The sequence below is a fragment of the Pollicipes pollicipes genome, unplaced genomic scaffold (genome assembly GCF_011947565.3).
Source record: "Pollicipes pollicipes isolate AB1234 unplaced genomic scaffold, Ppol_2.1 Scaffold_4002;HRSCAF=4701_pilon_pilon_pilon, whole genome shotgun sequence".
Lineage (NCBI taxonomy): Eukaryota > Metazoa > Arthropoda > Thecostraca > Pollicipedomorpha > Pollicipedidae > Pollicipes > Pollicipes pollicipes.
The window spans coordinates 3455569-3475014 of NW_023596420.1; the positions used below are offsets into that span (position 1 = coordinate 3455569).

Sequence of the window (19446 nt, forward strand, 5' to 3'; positions counted from 1 at the left end):
TTTGTCGCTGCTTGGGAAGTGAACCCCTCAGACCCCTACAGACACGAAACCGACGGTGGTGTTGCCTGACCGACATGAAGGTCGTTGCTGGCTCGATGGCTCGGTGCAAATGGCTCTCTAACTGTCATCTGAGAGCCCGTCCCGCAGGCCGGGAATCTTGTAGGAGATCCTAGCTAGCCATTCGTGCCCTTAGACCTTTCAATCGGGCAGTTGATCGTCGGTCCCGAAGGACCACCAGGCTATCTTCGGGCTTCCTCGAACTGCCTCTGGCCGACTCGGGGTTCCTTGCCAACACAGGAACCCTTGTGGGCCACTGGCAGACGCTTGGGCCTAGACTAATGTAAATGGCTGGCCTCGGCCTTGTTCCTGTTTCGAAAATGAAGCCTCATGCCCATACCGACAGGTAGTCGACTTTGGGGTACTGGTGGCGTCAGGCCGACGTGCAGGCCCTAAGCGACTCAGGGGCCCCTACTGACACAAAGGGTCCGCTCTGAGTGTCATTAGAGTGCCCGGCCTTGTGGACCGACGCCCCTGAATATGGTCTCTGGTGGGCCTTGCAAGCCCTTCGGGCTCTCGATTCGGGCCCTTAATCGTCGGTTCCGAGAGCCCCGAGGGGCCCCTCGAACCTAAGGGGAGGGGGGCACGTGCCCCCTGTGCTCCCTGCCTGCGCCACTGTGAAGAGTCCCTCAGGGGGCCCGCGGACCCTCCCAATTTTGAGGTTTTCTGGTATCCGTAGGACCCTGTCCCTTCCCCCCCCCCCCCTAATATCTTCAGCAATGAAAAGTGGCTAATAAATATCATTGTATCAATGTTACGTTCATGGCCTAACGTAATTCCAGTGCGCAGTAACAATGAGTTGTGATGCTAGGGAGGGGCTTTTTTATGAACAATACAAAATACGGGCCTGAGTGGGGGTGGACACCCCTTTCCCTTCGATCCCGCCGATGCACAGATGGGACACTGCACAGTCCCCATACGCACGTGTGGGACTGTGCAGTGTTCCATTCATCTGGGTTGCGCAGCCCCCTCTCCCCCAACTTCAGGAAAAAACTGTACCGAACTCGTGAAACGAATACGTTCTTGCAAACTTCACGATCAGTTCGCAGCCCATTTTGTAGAACTGCGGTCCTGTACGGCGGGTCACGTCATGCTGGCGAGGGTGTTTGCCGTGGCAGATGCGATTCGTGCAACCAAAATTCTTATAGGTGGGCTGGGACGCTATTCCGTTATAAAAAAAACCCGTATGCCCATCTTTCAAGTAGGTGCACAACGGTATCAAAACAAAACCATGTGAAAAATGCTTGGTATTTTCATTGCAGCCACACAACATGTGGCTAAAGCGCATCAGCTGTGCTATTTGCATAGATTACCGACGCTCCGATAGATGGCAGCAGGCATTGGAACAAGAAGAAAACAGACCCGGCGGTTCCGCGGGGAGAGTGCGGGGAGGAGGTGCGATCCCCGCTCGTCCGGAAGCATTGAGACAGACGTGAAACCAAATCATCTTCAAAGGCTCATATAGACAGGTAAGCCTTGCATATTTTGGCTGAAGGCTGTATTTTTTTGTGGCAAGGTTTCGGACGTTGTCGGGTTTTTGTGCGCGTCGCTGTTCGTCTGTTCGCGTGCGTAAATTTGACCTTGGGCAAATCGCCCAGGTACGAGAGGCCGAAAAATTATTTTTCTGGCGCTGATCACTTATATAATGATAATTTGGTATGTGTGGAAGCTGTCCTGGTATTGTACGTGATGTTTCACTAACAGTTTTCTGTCTTTGCAAAACTTTCCTTTGTCTTCACGGCCGCATCCTGCGTTCGCACACTTCGTGAGTCCCGGGTCCGCGCTACCATCAGCCTTACCGTTCACTGAAAACGTGAACTACCTCAAAGAAGGGTACATATAAGTGTGTGATAATTCAACTGTAGCGCTTTAAGCAATGCTTGAATATCAGGAGAAGTGGCCTGGCAAAAGTAGTGCAGTTGGGTGAGGTATGTGATTAAGGGGTTAAACACCTACATGGTTGAAATGAGACATTTATTGAGCATGTTTCTCCCAAGCATCAAAGAAATGATGATTCTGAGTTGTGGTATGGGCTTGGCATTATCAATTGTAGCAGCATAACCCTGATGTGCATTGCTGGCACTTGAAAAGAGGTGTAAGAAGCTAGTTGTTCATGCTGTGCCTAATGTATGAGGTGTTTGGTCATTTTGTAGGTTTCAAACATCTCCAGTTGTATTATTTGAAATGCAAACTGTCTGGCAGTTTATGAAAACATAGCTAAAAAGCCTGCAAGTCCTTTTAAAAATAGCTGATTAACTTGAGAATGATTTGCTCTTATGCCTATATACCAATGAATAATCCATTAAACTATCTCCTTTTTATCCTACTCTGCCATTTCTCTATTGTGACCTTACTCAGGGTGTCATTATAACTTGGGTAAAACAACCTTTTTTGATAAAATCCAAAGCTGCTATGATATGTTTGTGTTGAAATATTGTATGTCAGTGCTTGAGACTGTCTAACTAGCTGATGCCCAGTGTGTATAAATGGTCTGTCCAGACACATATCCAAAGCGGGTACTGAATGGCCTCCAAGGCACCAGATTGCCTCTACCTATTTAACAGAATGTGGAATAATCATTGCTGTTCTTCTGATTATCTATATGCCATCATGTTCAATATGTATTTTAGTTCATTGTATTTTTGCAATATCCCTGCACTTTAAGAGAGGGATATATTGGAATGGCTGTGTTGCCAGAATGCAATGATGTAGGCATTACCATGTAAATGTGAATTATGCTTGTGATTAGCTTTTATGCAACACTAAACTGAGGATTAAATTAAAATTATGAAGGTACTATATTGTCTTGTCTGTGCTTGGTTGAATAGGCATAAATGGATATCCTAACTTTTTCATGTATGTTTTTGTGTTTTATATTTTGCCTTCCTCAGTTTGTCTCTAGCATCCATCTAATTACTGGGGTAAGGTTTTTTACTGAAGTTATGCCATTGCTGTCCTGTCTGTGCTAAACTATTCATCATTATGTAGACTCAAACTGCCCTGGTGTATTTAACAAGGTTTCAGAGCTCCTTAGCATTTTTGCTCCATCAGATATTGTGATGAATTCTTTCACTTGGTGGTTTCATTCCTTCCCTGATATTTTTATGAAGCACATTTCAAGCCATGGTGAGGAATGACTGATAGTTGTGTCTAATTGTCATTTGAATCAGTTGAAGTAAGCCTGAATGTTTGGTTGCATACTCAGCCTGGTGTATTCACATGAATGGTGCCCATGGTTCTCTCTCAAGGCTTTTTGAAGTGTCAGCTCACCTATTCACAGAGGATCTCATGGATGTACTCAGCTCTGAATCAGCCATAAAGGAGTTGGGCTTGCCAAAAAATTATTTAGTTAAGTATATAACAAAATATAGCAGACTGGCATGATTGCTTTAGTATCTCCCCTTGTCCCAGGAGTTGTATCTGCATACTCAAATAATCGTACATGGATTTGGCTGCTATGGGAGGCAAACACCATCTGGTTCCTCTTGATGATGCAGCATTTTAGTCCACAGCAATATTGCTGGAGATACATTGCAAAAGTGATAATATGTTGGATGGCGGGCATGGGAAGCTTGACTGCTTTGGGAATTACAGTTGTGTGCTCATCCCAGAGAAACAATGAAGCATTCCTGGCAGACACTTTGTGGATTCTGAAGATATAGCAGTCTGGTTGTCTCAAGTCCTTACTTGTTGTGCCTGTGATGGCCTGTGATTTTCCAGGAGTGTGTCAAGGTGTGATTGTGCTTTGGTAGCACTGCAAGTCCTCCCAAATTTTGGAAGGGGTCATTGTCATGTTTGGGTACTGCTTTCCATTGTTTGTCCATAGGGTCAATGCTAAATTATCAGAAAACACAAGGGGGGGGGGCCCTCAGTCTCCCTGTCCCACCTCTCTATTTCCCTTGCCCCCATTTTGGTGTTGCAGATCAATGTTGTTTGTAACTACTAGATGCTAGATGGCCCATCCATTGGGGAGGGGAAATGAAACAATATACCCAAAATGTGATTTCAGTGGCTTTCACAACAGAGATTTTGTGTCTTTTACAGTTGGTATGGAATGTCCCAAAAGTTGTTACTTCTTCTTCCCATTATTGTGTACAAATTATATCAAGCATCCCAAGAAGTTGTGCTTGTGATAGAACATAGGGATTGATGGCCAACATATTTTTTAACATATTTTTTTCCCAATTTATTCGCAAATCAATTCACACACAATTGTAATCATCACATAAATTATATGTGTATGATAAACAATAAACACATAAACATAAAGATGATGTGTATGATGATCAATTGCACATAATATTTGGCAACCATATGCAGTCACACCTGTCACATGAGCATAGCCTGTCATGTGCACGAGCACATCACTTCAAATAATTGCTTGCATATAATAATATCTACAGCATGGTCCATATTAGACCCACCATGCGTAGTTATGGCGGGTTCGTTTTGGAACGATTGCCGCTGCGAGCTCCTACCTCGATCACACACAGCACGTATTTACCGTGAATGGTGCGTGCAGGAAGGACGTGAATGCCCACATGTATATGTAAGGGTGTGGTGTGCATGTTTGTGGTCTGGAAGCATGTGTGTGTGAGAGAACACGTGCATATCTGCTTGAGTGGTGTGCTAAGCTGTGCATGCGCGCTCTCTGTACCATAATTTTATGGTGTTCAGGTTTCGGGAGCGTTACGAAAATCTGGTGGGCTCGATCTCATGGGCTCAGGGTGGTAGTTCGTTTGTCATTGAATGTGCATAACATGCGCGTCACACGCCTGCTGTGGGTAGAAAATGAGACCCGTCATGTTACGTTTGGAGCCTCTGTCCCGTGACATTCCCAGGTGTCCAATGCAGATGTCTGAGCTGCTTACCGCATATCATACACTGGATCTCCAGATGCACAGCTTCATGACTTTGGTCACGAATTCTTACGAGGGACCAAGCCTACCTTGTGCTAAAGAGGGATATAGTAGTCATAGTATAATGTATTTTCAAGGTGGAATTTATGTTTCACAATGGGCATTTGCAAATGTCGGGTCAGCCTAGAAGGCAGTTAAAAAAGAGCGCAGAAAAATGTACCTTTCATCGTAACTTACATGGTTTCTTTTGTGTGGTTTATCGTTCGTTCTTGACGTTACAATATTTTCGTTTATGGCTGGCTTGACAATTGGTCGCTGATGATCAAACTGCCTCACGAGGAGGCAGTTCTGTGCGCTGGCTCCAGCATTATGGCAGTACTTTATGCTAGCGTTACGGCGCCATTAGCTGAGCAAAATGCGTATTCGTTAAGTGTCAGCTGTTCTGCATTGATGTGATTGAACGTGTTTTTTTAGCTCCGGCTTTCCCAGGGTTGAAATTTATCAGTTTCCTTTACTCTAGAAAACTGCCGCCACGCGGTTTTTGATGCGCACAAGCAGTATTGTAGGGGTGCGTGGACGCGGTTTTTGATGCGCACAAGCAGTATTGTAGGGGTGCGTGGACGCGGTTTTTGATGCGCACCAGCAGTATTGTAGGGGTGCGTGGACGCGGTTTTTGATGCGCGCAAGCAGTATTGTAGGGGTGCGTGGACGCGGTTTTTGATGCGCACAAGCAGTATTGTAGGGGTGCGTGGACGCGGTTTTTGATGCGCACCAGCAGTATTGTAGGGGTGCGTGGACGCGGTTTTTGATGCGCACAAGCAGTATTGTAGGGGTGCGTGGACGCGGTTTTTGATGCGCACAGGCAGTATTGTAGGGGTGCGTGGTGTGATATGACCGGGAGATGACTGTACGTGCGTTAGCACGTCCCGCTCCCTCTAGAATTGTCCCCGGACTTGAGGTATGTGGGATCTGTTTTTAGATGTCTGACGTTATGGGCCATGTCGACTGCTAGAGGATGGGCCTGTGCGTGCTGCGCCACGCTGACGGGCCCAGCCGACAGCATGTCGAGTGCTCAGCTGCGTAGCTGTGGACTCTTGCGAGGCACTCTCGGAGTAGCTGTCGTCCCCGAAGACGAGTCGGCTACGGCCAGGCTGGGTTGGTACGGCTCGGCTACTGGCGGTGCAATGACCGACGCGATAAGGTAGCATGGCCGTGGCCTGGAAAACAGAAGCCGGGTATTTATTGCGGGGAGTCACCTCATATGGGCAGTCTTAGATGAAGCGAATTTCCCCTATCTCTTTGGGGAGGCTCACTGGTGCCCCAAGTAATTCCATCTTGTTTTTTATCCGAAAAATAGCACGTAATAGAGCGGAGAAGCACGTCGTGTGGTTCACCTGCTCCGGAAACTGCGACGCTGGTGACCAGGTTATTCGCATTTTTACATCCATGCCTAGTTATAGCACGTGTAACGAACGTAACTGGGGTGATGCGGCTGGGCGCTCTCGATGGGTGAGCATTTTCAACACGGCCAGATGTCAATAGCGGGGTGCGCTTGGGTGACGCGGATGGGCGCTCTCGATGGGTGGGCATTCTCAATACGGTCAGATGTCAATACCGGGGTGCGCTTGGGTGACGCGGCTGGGCGCTCTCGATGGGTGGGCATTCTCAATACGGTCAGATGTCAATACCGGGGTGCACTTGGGTGACGCGGATGGGCGCTCTTGATGGGTGAGCACTCTCAATACGGTCAGATGTCAATACCGGGGTGCGCTTGGGTGATGCGGCTGGGCGCTCTCGATGGGTGAGCGCTCTCAACACGGCCAGATGTCAATACCGGGGTGCGCTTGGGTGACGCGGCTGGACGCTCTCGATGGGTGGGCATTCTCAATACGGCCAGGTGTGAATACCGGGGTGTGCTTGGGTGACGCGGCTGGGCGCTCTCGATTGGTGAGCATTCTCAACACGGCCAGGTGTCAATAGCGGGGTGCTCTCGGATGACGCGGCTGGGCGCTCTCGATTGGTGAGCATTCTCAATACGGCCAGGTGTCAATAGCGGGGTGCGTAACTGTTGACCACCGGATTTACAATTCCGTTATTTTCAAGCAGGTTGCCAACGTACCAACCCGTGATCGGTCTGAAATTGATCTCGATAAGTGTCATTCCGCAATGGATGACAGTGTGAGTCGCTGAACAGTTGAACACATGCACATTATGCTTGAGGCAATTAACGTGCGCGTGCTAGGTTTAACCGGGCATTGACCGGGCTCCTCGGCGGTACACCATGGACCGGGTGGGGTGGGGGCAGGGGGCAGATTGGCCCCCTGCTTATCTCTCGAATGGCCGGCCGAATTAAAAAAACTTGCGATCGATAACGTCATGGCGAGTATTTCCAGACCACACAACAAACTTGAGTTTAAGTGTGTATTAAGGTCGTAGGTCAGGGCTAAATTCCTAGAATGTCGCTTTGGAGCGTCTGACCTCTCCAACAACGCCGTTCATTTAGAAGTGTATTTCATGGTGTGAAATCATTGCGCCCTGATCAAACATGCTGCATGGGAAGGTGTCCAACGTTACGCGCCGCCGACGGCCGACCTGACCTGAGCGTGCGCCCCGCCGCCCGCCGCCCGCCGCCGCGGGCCCTGGCCCACCTGGGCACGGGCAACGTGCGCTGTGCTGCATTCCAAGCCATAACGCAGTCATCGGTGCAGATGATTGCTGGGAACTTGGTACAGGCATCCTTCATAGTCGTATCTAGGACAGGTTTTTTCGTGTTAACATAAGTTGGAGTCTGAGGCCAAAAATTGTTGAGTGTACTTTTTATCAACTTTTTTGTTATTTGACATGCCACCGTGTAATTGTGCAACATCGAAGCAATACAACGGCAAGGCATATGAATGATGGACCAATGGCTCACATCTCCCGTTTGCACATGTGAAATGTGTTCTTTCGTTCGGCCTGTTGTCAATTTGTGTACGGCTGTGTCCTTTTCTCAAAACAATTGGCAAACCTGACATCGCCGTGCCACTCACACTGGACCGTTTATGGTATCATATTTGTTAGTGTGGCGCAAGACGCAGAACTCATCAATTGACAACTACTTTAAATTGTGTAGCGATATCCCGAGGCGTTTTGAATTACCGCGAATATTGTATAGTGGTCAGATTTGACACACCTTCCCTTTCTCCCCCCCCCCGTCCAATGCTGGGTTTACGTACGTACTCGGGATCTTAACGTACCTGTCGTGTGTCGTCAGCGCTGAGCGCCTACCGTTTCAATTTTTGCGCGATCCTAACGGGCACGGGCCGTCCTGCAGGGGTTTATAGAGGCGTAAGCATAAAACCGATTACACCATGTGAAGCGGCCTGAGCTTAATCCAGCGATTGCTGACCAATACTTGCATTAACGGACTCGGCTGGCCATGACAGACTTGGCTGAGTCGCCGGCCGAATACAGTATGACTCATGTTCTCGCCATTTGACGACCTGTGACCCAGGGCACCGCCGAGCTGGTGAAGTATGCTGCGGGAGGGGTCACCGGTGTTCAGGCGGTGTTACCCAGGGGCCAGACTGAGCTCCATCCCCCTCCTTCCCCTCCACTTCCCGCACATTGCTCCCCTCCGTGCCTGAGCCGCCGCCGGGCGCCGGCCGGTCGCGCCGGTGCCCTGCCGTCCAAGGTCGACGCCCGGTTCGGGTCCAGTCGACGCTGGCGGCTGCCCCGGCCAGCTATCTGTCCCCGCGCGCCCCCGGCCGTCCCCGCCTGAATGCCAGATGCTATCTGCTGACGGTAAAAACGGGAGGCGGGCGCCCGCGTCCCGGCCGGGCCTGTCCGGGGTGGCCGTTACTGGCACTGGGGGGTGGTGTGACTCCGACTGGCGACGGCCGGACTGGGGGTACTACCCACTGGGGAGGGTATGAGTCAGGGCACCACGAGCTGGGGAGGGTGTGACTCAGGGCCACGAGCGGGACGGCTAGACTGGGATAACTGTTGGTTTGGCGGCAGACGATGCAAAGGACAGTGGCTGACCCGGGTACTCTGTCGCGGACGCTGTCCTGTGTACACGTTAGGCCGTACCTGGGTACCCTGTCCCTGACGCTGTCCTGTGTACACGTTAGGCCGTACCTGGGTACTCTGTCCCGGACGCTGTCCTGTGTACACGTTAGGCCGTACCTGGGCACTCTGTCCTGGACGCTGTCCTGCATACACGTTAGGCCGTACCTGGGTACTCTGTCCCGGACGCTGTCCTGTGTACACGTTAGGCCGTACCTGGGCACTCTGTCCTGGACGCTGTCCTGCATACACGTTAGGCCGCACCTGGGTACCCTGTCCCTGGCGCTGTGCTGTGTACACGTTAGGCGGTATCCGGTACTCTGTACCGGACGCTGTCCTGTGTACACGTTAGGCCGTACCTGGGTACTCTGCCCCGGACGCTGTCCTGTGTACACGTTAGGCCGTATGTGGGTGCTCTGTCCCTGTCGCTGTCCTGTGTACGTGTTGGGCCGTTTATACGTTCTCAGCTAAAGATGCGCCAACAAACCTCTATAAACAAACCATGAAGATCTGGGAGCGTTGTGCTCTTAGCTGGGTGTGTCACAGCGTGCTGTGGGGTCAGGTTACTCTCCCGCCGACTCTGTGGCGCGAATAGCAGTGACGTCAATGCTCTCGGCCGTCTTCTGACGGATGCTTCCCAGCTTTTGGTTCCAGAATGGGGACGTGCATTATGGGATGTCGTCGTTGGTTTCAAGTCCATGAGATTAACATTCACTCGTGGTGGAAACCAGTGCCTTGCAGGGAATCGGTGGATCCAGCCAGTTTGTGGTGGCCCCACAGAATCTAAGCGCGTGCCAAGCTGCAAATGGTGGACGTGCGATGCAAGTTCAAATACGGTGCAAAGTATTGAGGCTGACACATCAACGCATTGAAGCCTCGAACGGAATACGTTTGATGTGCCACAGCAGTCATTATCAACGTCCCATTTCTTATTTATTCTTTTGTTAAGTTCTTCTTTTTTTATTTTTTTATTGGTAAGTCCAAAAGTCACAATGTGCAGGCAGTTGGATAACGGATTCGGTGAATGTTATCAGCTGGTACCGTTAATGTTATGTAATACCGCCCGCAGCGCATTGCTATCGTCCCCGGTGATTGTCCGGTACAGCGAGTGGCACTCCCATGGTAGTGGCCACGTGCCAAGCATCCATGGCTCGTCGACGTGCGGGTTGCCGGTGGAACTTCTCCGCGGCGGGGGGGGGGGGGGGGTCGCGCTCGCTGGAGTTTTGGCGGAGGGCGGGCCGCGGCGCGGCTCGGACGGCCGGCTCGGACAGCGTGCCGGTGGTTCCGCGCCCTGAGCGGCGTGGTGAGAGCGCAGGGGTGCGGCTGTGTTTCGGGACGGTGCCGCTGGCCGCGTCCGGCACCGCCCGGCCGTACCCCAGCGCGGCACAGACGAGGGCCACGCGGCGAACGGTGGCCTCACCGCTCTTTTGCGGCGGCCGCGGGGGGGGGGGGGGTCTGTGGCTGGCCCGTGCTGACCCGTGCCGACCGCTGCGGCGCCAGTGGCCGAGGGGAGTGAGGCGCCTCGCGGTCCGATCATGTGGCACTGCCCGCAAATGAGCCCCGGCTCAAAACTGATACGGATCGATGGTGGCGACGACAGACGGTGTCCAAAACAGGCTGGTGACGGCTTAGTCCCGGAGTGTGCAGGCGGACATGCTCATGTATCGTTACGTTACATTCCTTAATTCAGTGGCCGGACGTAACGCTTGGCACATCTGGGCGTGAAAAAGCCATTTAAAGACACCTGGGGGACGGGAGACATTTTCGACGGCGCGCGAAGTGGAGGGGTATAGGAATCAGCGCCCTCGCCGCTGTTCACGCCATAAATGAAGTGAATGTATGACACAGGAACACTCAGGGCTCTTCGTACCCAGGTGACTGAAGAGCACGACATTTAGTCCATGGGATAACGGTGTGATCGAATGGTCTTTGTGCTTAAGGCAAGTATTTGATAAAGGGTTGTTTTTGTCACAACCTTGTGCATTCGTGCACTAACGCTGGTGCAGAATGCGAAGGGTTCTCTGAACAGTGTCCAAAGTAATGCAGCGTTTTCGGAGGAATTGAGTCCTATTACATCTTGGACGCGCAATTGACATCGATATAAGGGTTGACGTTACGTCGTAACGACAGCCAATGGTCGGAAATGGCGTCCAGACCGCTCGGCAGACCGTGACGTCCTCCGTCGTATGTGACGGACTCCTTAGTGGCTCTGCCGCTCCGCAGACCGTGACGTCATCCGCCGTATGGTACGGACTTCTTAGTGGCTCTGCCGCTCGGCAGACAGTGACGTCCTCCGTCGTATGTGACGGACTCCTCGGTGGCTCTGCCGCTCCGCAGACCGTGACGTCCTCCGCCGTATGGTACGGACTTCTTAGTGGCTCTGGCTGCACAGATGATTGTGGCGAAGCCTGACACAACACGTGTCTGTGGTGCATGGTGTGTGTGTGGGGAGGGGGGGGGGGGGGTTGCGTGTGCGCGCGTGTGGCTTTGTGGTGACCTGACCCCTGCCCGGCAGAGGATGGAGGGTGAGCAGAGCGTGGCCGTATGGTGACCCGGCCCCTGTCCGACAGAGGATGGAGGGTGAGCAGAGCGTGGCCGTGTGGTGACCCGGCCCTGTCCGGCAGAGGATGGAGAGTGAGCAGAGCGTGGCCGTGTGGTGACCCGGCCCCTGTCCGGCAGAGGATGGAGAGTGAGCAGAGCGTGGCTGTGCAGCCGCCGCTGAGCAGCGGGCCGGGCCGGCCGTCGCCTGATCAGCTCAGCTCCGACCTCGAGCTGGACGAGGCCCAGGCCGAGGCCAACCACAGCTCGGAGGAGGAGCTCGAGGGCTTCAACTGCCGCGAGCGCGAGAAACGCAAGTGGTCACAGGTGAGCGCCCCCAGCGGCGAAGCACGCCCGGACGGAAGCGTGCGGCGAGCTCCGCTCGCACGAAAGCGTGTCGCGCGGCGTAGTTCCTGCGAGTCGATGCTGCGGCCCTGCTGCCAGTGACTGCGCGCCGCGCGGTGTTGGCGGCCGGGAGTGTAGCTGTGTGCGATGGGGTGAGCTGTTGGGTGGAAGCCGTGTTGAGTGGAAGCTGTTGGGTTGAGGGGTGTTGCGAAGGGTGCTGCTAGGTGGAAGTCGTGTCATGGGACTGGTGTGACGTGAGTCGCCGGATTTGTGTAACCTGAGCACATTGCTGTTGATAATAAGCCGCCTGTGTTTGCGGCTGTGAACGTGAGTTGAAGCGTGAGTATTCGCGGGTACGTGGAGTTTTGAGCGGGCTGCCTCTCGTGGGACGAGCGTTGAGCGTGCGCTGCGGCTGCCGCAGGTGAAGCGAACGTCACGTGACTCGAGCTGCAGCTCGGACGAGGAGATGGCGGGCCCACGGGGCCCCGCCTCGCCGGCGCCCGTGCAGTTCCGCTCGTCACCCCCGGCCGGCGCACATCGACCCGGCCGCGCCAGCACGCCGCCGCGTAGCGTGGCGCGCGCCGCCGACGTGGACTCGCCCGCCAGGGGGAGGAAGCGGCACCGCGGCCTGCCGCCACTCGGCATGCAGCGGCCCTGCCTCGACTTCGAGAAAATGCAACAGGTTGGACGGGGGGTGGCGGTCGGGTGCCACCTAACGACGCCCCGCCGGACCGGCGCAACACCGCAAATGTATGCACCTATATTTGCACATTAATGCGATGGCGCGTCAAATGGCGGTCCGCGCGGCCCGTTAGGTCGGGATCGCGGCGGCGTGCCGACGGCTTGGTCGTTGGCTCGTGCGCGTCAGCCGAGAAACGCCGTCGGTCACGTGACAGCCCAGTCACGTGATCCTAGTGGCGGTTGTCGCCGGTGGTCCGCTGGGTGGGCGAGAGGGGTCTCGCGCCAGCGGGCGCTGCCAGGACGTTGCATAGGACGTAGCTTTGGGCCGCGCGCTGCGGCGGCGCTGTCGGCGGGCTTCGCTGAATTGGTCGGCGTGCCGACAGTGTTAGCTGGCGCAGGAGTGCGTCTCCGTACGTGCTGCTCGTACTGGATACAGCAGCAAAGAGATGGTGTTCAATCAGCTGAATGCATGTCGGGACTATCATTTTGGACGCCCGTCAATAGTGATCGCAAGTTACCTGGTGTTGGATATCGCGATTTCCATTAATGAGCAGCGGAAAGTTCCTCAGCTTTTATTGCGACTTTTCTTTTCGTTAGTTCAAAGAATATCTGAATGTAACTGCACTACACTGCTGCAGGAGAGCAGAATGTGTGAAAATATTGGAGGCAACTGGTTTGGGCTTAGAAAGGTACTTTTACCGTATAACGTTTAATGCAGCATGCAGTGAACCTGCACTTCCGACGAGCTGATGCTAAACATATTTCCATAGATGAGACAATAGTAATGGCCTTATTCCTCGGAGAAAAGCCGAGAGAATGAGGATATAGTTGGCTCGACGAGCTAATGCTAAACATATTTCCATAGATAAGACAGTAGTATTAGCCTTATTCCTCGGAGAAGAACCAAGAGAGTGGGGGTATAGCTGGGTCAGCCCAACTATACAGGAGAGTGGAGAGTGGAGATATAGTTGACTAACAGGAGAGTGGAGATATAGTTGGGTTAGCCCAACTACACCTCCACTCTCTTGGTTTTTCTCCAAGAAATAAGGCTACTACTACTGTCCTATCTATGTGAATAATGTTCCTCGGTAATGCACTGAACAACGTGCGTAATTCTAAGCATATTTCTGCGCGTGCTTCTCTAGATTTTGCCGCCCTCGGCCCTCCGTGATCAAAATTCAGTGGTTTCCCAAAAAGGACAGAAAATGCAGCCACGGACGCTGCCATGGATCGGGGAAATGCAGCCACGGACGCTGCCGTGGATCGGGGAAATGCAGCCACGGACGCTGCCGTGGATCGAGGAAATGCAGCCACGGACGCTGCCGTGGATCGGGGAAACGCAGCCGAGATGGGCCGCTCGGTCCAGATCAGTGGTGCGGAGCCCAACTGCTGGGCATGGATGGTCGGTCGGCGTCTGACCGCGGGGGATGTGACGCGCGTAGGCCGCGTCATGTATGTGGCCTGGAAAGGATCCTCCGTAGCTGGCATTGTCTCCAGAGGCCGTGAGCATGGGACTGTAGACTGATAAGGCACTGTGGGTGTAGGAGTTAGGCTCTGGACTACGAATTCTCGTTACTGTTCAATATATACATTGAGCTTCAATCCATCCACGGTTACCTTTCGAATCGTTCATCCGTATCAACGTCATGTAGCTATGCACTTTTTGACAGGTCTGAATAGTTATGGTAAGCCGTAAAGACGTCATCAAGCTGAAATGCGTGTTCTTTCCTGGATCGGATGTATAGTATGCCGATATCTGATACCTGCCGTATAGTTTAACGGGACACGGTGTCACGCGTCATGTCAGTCAGACCTTGTATTGATGGTGCCACTTCTGAGAGTCACAGTCCGTTGTATTACTCACACTTCATGACGTTGCAAGACAATTTCAAGAGGGTGACCAAACAATTTTAGTAGTTTTACTGCCGTTACATGGTTGAGTTCTGGAATTGAGCTCCCTGTGTAACAACGCGTGTCCTTGCAGTCATGCCCAAGGGCTATATCGTGTGTCAACATGCTGTGACATGGCTCGAATTGTCGTGACATGGCATGCCTAACTTGGCTCGAATTTTCGCAGGAGGGGATCCGATCTGTCACCACCTGGCGGCCGTCAGCGGAACTTTCCCTGTTCTGCTGGTAGCCCAGCGGCCAGCGCACCTGAAACAGCGCCCCGCCAGCACAGACATCTGGCGGGGACGAACAAAACCACTACTGTACCTAACTACCGCCGCGCGTCGCGTGCGGTCGGACGAACGAACGGTTGGCGTGCGTGGACTGGAATCGGTCAGGGATGCGTGGTCTTATTTGAACCGGTGATGGCGTGGCTTGAGACGATTGATTCCACCTCGGTTCTGTGCTCGCTTTTTGCCAAGTGTATAGACGCCCGTCACGTACGGCGGGCCCTAGTTTTTGTACCTCACCGTGAAGACCAGTGGGCCGGCGCGCCCGGTAGCATTCGCTCGTATTGTGCTCTTCTCCGCCCCTCTTGGCGTGCCGGGGGAGGCGGCCCGCGGCCGCCCCTCCGCCCCGCCCGCCGCTCGCCCGGCCGCGGGCGGCGGCGGCCAGACGGGCTGCCTCCGTTCCTCCTGATTTCTGTGATCTGCCGCCAGGGTGGGCCCGTATGTTGTGTTGTCGCCTGCGGCCGGCGGTCGCCTTTTCGACCGCGTCGGTGACCTGTGGCTGTTCCGCCGCCGCGGCAGGCGGACGGCTCGTCGAGTGTTTTGCCGAAGCTCGGTTCTAGTTGTGCTTCGCTCTCGGAACTGAGGACGCCGATTCGCATGCGTGTAGGGCATACGCTTTTCGACAAGAAAGCCGTTTTTGAATGCGGAAATACACGTTAGCAAGCACGGTTCGTGTGATGGTTGGAACCGTCTGCAAATGCGGAAGTTCGAAGCAGCGTTACTAAAGCGCACAGCTGTGCATGGCGTACATAATATCGATCCGCGGGGCGCCATACTACACATGCAGCAGGCGCGCCCTCGAACTAGAATCTTTATCAACACCGTTATCATCCTGAGCGATCAGCCCCATTTTCCCCCTTCGCTGTTGTATTCTGAATGCTGGCAATGCTGCACCGGGGGCATGGTGTTGCCTCCAGCTGCGGGTCGACCTCAGAGCCGCAGCGCCCGGGCGGGAGCCCCACCGGAACCCTCCGCCCGGGGGAGCCCCACGGGAGCCCTGCGCCCGGAGGGGAGCCCGCCCGAACCCTGCGCCCAGACGGGAGCCTCACCGGAGCCCTGCGCCCAGGCGGGAACCCCACCCAAGCCCTCCGCCCGGGCGGGAGCCCCACCGGAGCCCTCCGCCCGGGCGGGAGCCCCACGGGAGCCCTGCGCCCGGGGGGGAGCCCGCCCGAACCCTGCGCCCAGACGGGAGCCCGCCCGAACCCTGCGCCCAGACGGGAGCCTCACCGGAGCCCTGCGCCCAGGCGGGAGCCCCACCCAAGCCCTCCGCCCGGGCGGGAGCCCCACCGGAGCCCTCCGCCCGGGGGAGCCCCACGGGAGCCCCGCGCCCGGAGGGGAGCCCGCCCGAGGCTTGCGCCCAGGCGGGAGCCTCACTACCGGAGCCCTGCGCACAACTAAGGCATGGGGATCCGCGCATGGTAAGACTCTGTGGTGGCCTCAGCGTTGTACCCCGCTTGCTCTCCCTTATGATAAACTCTGCAGCATCCGGGCACGGTCTATTGGTCGCCATCATGAAAAGCACTGGAGTTCGACCCTGGCACGGGGCTAATTAGTCCAAAACTAAAAAAGCCGTCACATGTTTTGCGATCTTACGTATGTACATTGCCGCATCCTAGGAGGGGACTCTGGGGCTATACCCAGGCTTGGAGGTGGTGGGAGATCTCCAGATCTCCCCACGTGGCCAAAACCCGAGACGCACAAGGCCCCAGTGTTTTTTGGCAGTTCGAAACGACCTTGAAAATTCTACAACAAAACTGAGCCGCGAGGCGTCAAAATAGGATACCAAGCCTGCAGCGGTCCATCGAATTCAAGAACAGGTCCCTAGAGGGGCGAAGATGGGGTCCTTGGCTGAAAAAGTTCCCATGTGACCTCATTCAAACCCTGTGGTGTGAAACCCTGGAAACGCCACTGCACATGCCACGCAAGCAGCAGCGCTGACGTCAGTCACACTCACAAGACGGCTGACTTTATGAACTAAGGCTTTGGTCGATCAATTGACGGCGTCGGAACTGGACGCGATCGTGTGCGGCTGCTGCGGGAAACCCCAGCGGCGTCGGAACTGGACGCGGCCGTGTGCGGCTGCTGCGGGAAACCCCAGCGGCGTCGGAACTGGACGCGGCCGTGTGCGGCTGCTGCGGGAAACCTCAGCGGCGTCGGAACTGGACGCGGCCGTGTGCGGCTGCTGCGGGAAACCCCAGCGGCGTCGGAACTGGACGCGGGTGTGCGGCTGCTACGGGAGTGGGGCTCTCATTATTGTTGAAAAGCACGGGTCGAAATGAATTTAAAAAACGAGCAAGGTCATGTCATTTTTGCCTGAGAACGTTCATTTCTTTCAGAATGCATCATTGAAACAGATTACATCAAAAGGCTTGAACATGCCCGCCCGCAACATCGAGAACGAGGACGAGGATGGTCTGGGTTGCAACTTCCGTAAAGCCGATACGTTTCGGCCAATGCAAGTGCCACCAGATGGCGTGCACCGTGTTAATCTGTCTTCTGGACAGATAAATAGCTGCGGAAGCACGAAAAATGGAGTTTTTACCTTCATTCTTCCAGTTCAACCACCAGATTCCAGCCCCACTTCGTGGTGCTTTGTGGGCCAAGCCGTTCTTTTCATCAATCTAAAAATTACACGCGTGAAATATGCCCTCAGACTGCCTTCTAAATGCAAGATCTGATGTCATGAAACGTCCAAGGATACTTTCTCAGAAGCGTCGTCATTTTCATCCACCCGTTGGCCACAACTTAGCATTAGGTGCTAGGCTGACGCCGCACGTCCTTCGGAGACTGCAACGCCAGGGGTGGGGCTTGTGGTTCTAGAATTTTCGAGTGCGCATGCTCAAAATTACGCCACCTAACTTGCATAACTAGTTGATTTAAGTGCTTAAAGGTAATCATTTCAGAAGCGTCATCATTTTCGTCCACCCGTGGGTCACGGCTAAATGTTAGCTACTGGGCTAACGCTCCGCGGACTATGGAGACTGCGGCACCTGGAGTCGAGGTTTTTGTTGCTAAGATTTGCGAGCGAGCATATTAAAAACCCCGTTGCATGAATTGCATCACTAATAGATTCTGATTAAATGGTGAACAGTTTCAGACAAACATGGCTTGGCCATGTTACTACACATTGTTGACCGCTCGATTTGCAATCAAATTTTCATATTCAAAGTTGGATCAAACGCATGGATCTACAATCTGCCTTCGCGGTGTCCTCAATGTCTGTGGAACCCGGATAAAAAATTGACAAAGCTTCTGAACTCTATCGCTTTAGGAAGTCAGCAACGATTGTAAATTAAGAGCGCCGGTGATTTCTTCCATGCAGTCCTTTGATTGTGATTGGTGATTTCTTCCATGCATTTTGTCCATCCAACCATAACTACATGCACTTGTTACGTTTCCAGCCTTGTGCAAGGGCAAAATGTTTCCAGTGTCATTTCACCATATGTAAAATTTTCCTGCTATTTTTTAGTAAAGCAGCCTGATGGCTGCAGCATGTTGCATGACTGTGGAAGTGGAAGGTGTGTTTGCGTCTTTCTCGCCCACGTTTTGTGAATTCCCAAAACAGGTTGAGCAAGTGATGCCACGCATTGGCTGCCTGCTTGCTGAAAGTGATTTGTACGTTGTATCATGTGTTTTTGGTCAGTCATATGTCAGATGGGGAGTCAATGCAAGAGAGGATACTTGACCCATCTTTTCATGCTGGAATTTGTTATGAAAGCGGCATAGATTGCAGCACAAAAACCATATCATTGCTCACTATGTCATGCCACAGTACAGCACTGAGGTAATGCCACAGCTGTTACATAATGCTGTTACCCGTGTCATTACACAATGCACTACATTGGTTGATTACTCTGTCAAGCCTATGAGACAGCAGCTTATAATTTATGAATGACTGGTAACAACTGATTTAACAATGCCAAAGGGCTATCAACAGCAAGAATCTCATTGTATCACAATGTTTATATCAGTGTTAACTATTAATTGCATACACAATTCTATGCACAAAAACCGTTTTTCGTCGCCCAACTTTACCATCTTCACCATAGCGGTAGCAATGCTTTGGCAATTAATTCATAGCAACGCTACAAATTTATGAATTTTCGCATGGCACCGCATTTCCGGGTACAAGCAACAAAGAAAATAACTACTGTGCACATAACATGATGCCAATCTCAGGACTACAACACTGCAGGCAACGATGGGTCGACAATAAAGTATTGACAAAATCATCAAGAGCACAGCAGCACCAGCAGCAGCACAGCATACAGTGCTTGGATATTAAAAATATGCCATAAAAGCTCGCGACTGCTACGTTGCGTACATCAAGCAGTCCACCAAGGCTTTTATTACGCCAGCACCAAGACCAAAAATCCACGAACAAACTACCCACTAATTCGCCACTCGACACAGCCACTGCGACGAGAATGGCCAGTTGGCGTCAGCTTTCGTGTGCTTCGAGGTATTCTGTAGGTCTTGCTCCTAGATGCTGCCAGGCATTGCCGTCGTCACAGAACTATTCCATGACGCTATCACAAGGACAATAACAATGACAAATGACAAAGACAATGAGGTAATGGGGCGCATTTTTACTAACTTTTAAATTTTGCTACTTAGCGTCGTTTTTGAACCTTGAAAGTTTATCAACAGTTGCAAGTAAGCTTTTCCCATCATATCTGATGCCCCCTCAATATCTTCAGATGTTGAGTATTCCCTTTAAGCAGTCAGCGTTTCTTTTG

At 53.0% G+C, this 19446-nt stretch overlaps 1 protein-coding gene across 1 annotated transcript; it reads left to right on the forward strand.

The window, feature by feature from the left end:
* The first annotated feature begins 1654 nt into the window (after positions 1-1654).
* LOC119093238 (uncharacterized) lies at positions 1655-15218 on the forward strand. The gene is made up of 4 exons (XM_037216155.1): positions 1655-1713; positions 11643-11828; positions 12268-12528; positions 14605-15218. Exons 2-4 carry the CDS (start codon positions 11646-11648, stop codon positions 14665-14667), a joined length of 507 nt encoding a protein of 168 aa, XP_037072050.1. The 5' UTR covers positions 1655-1713; positions 11643-11645; the 3' UTR covers positions 14668-15218.
* The last annotated feature ends 4228 nt before the right edge of the window (positions 15219-19446 follow it).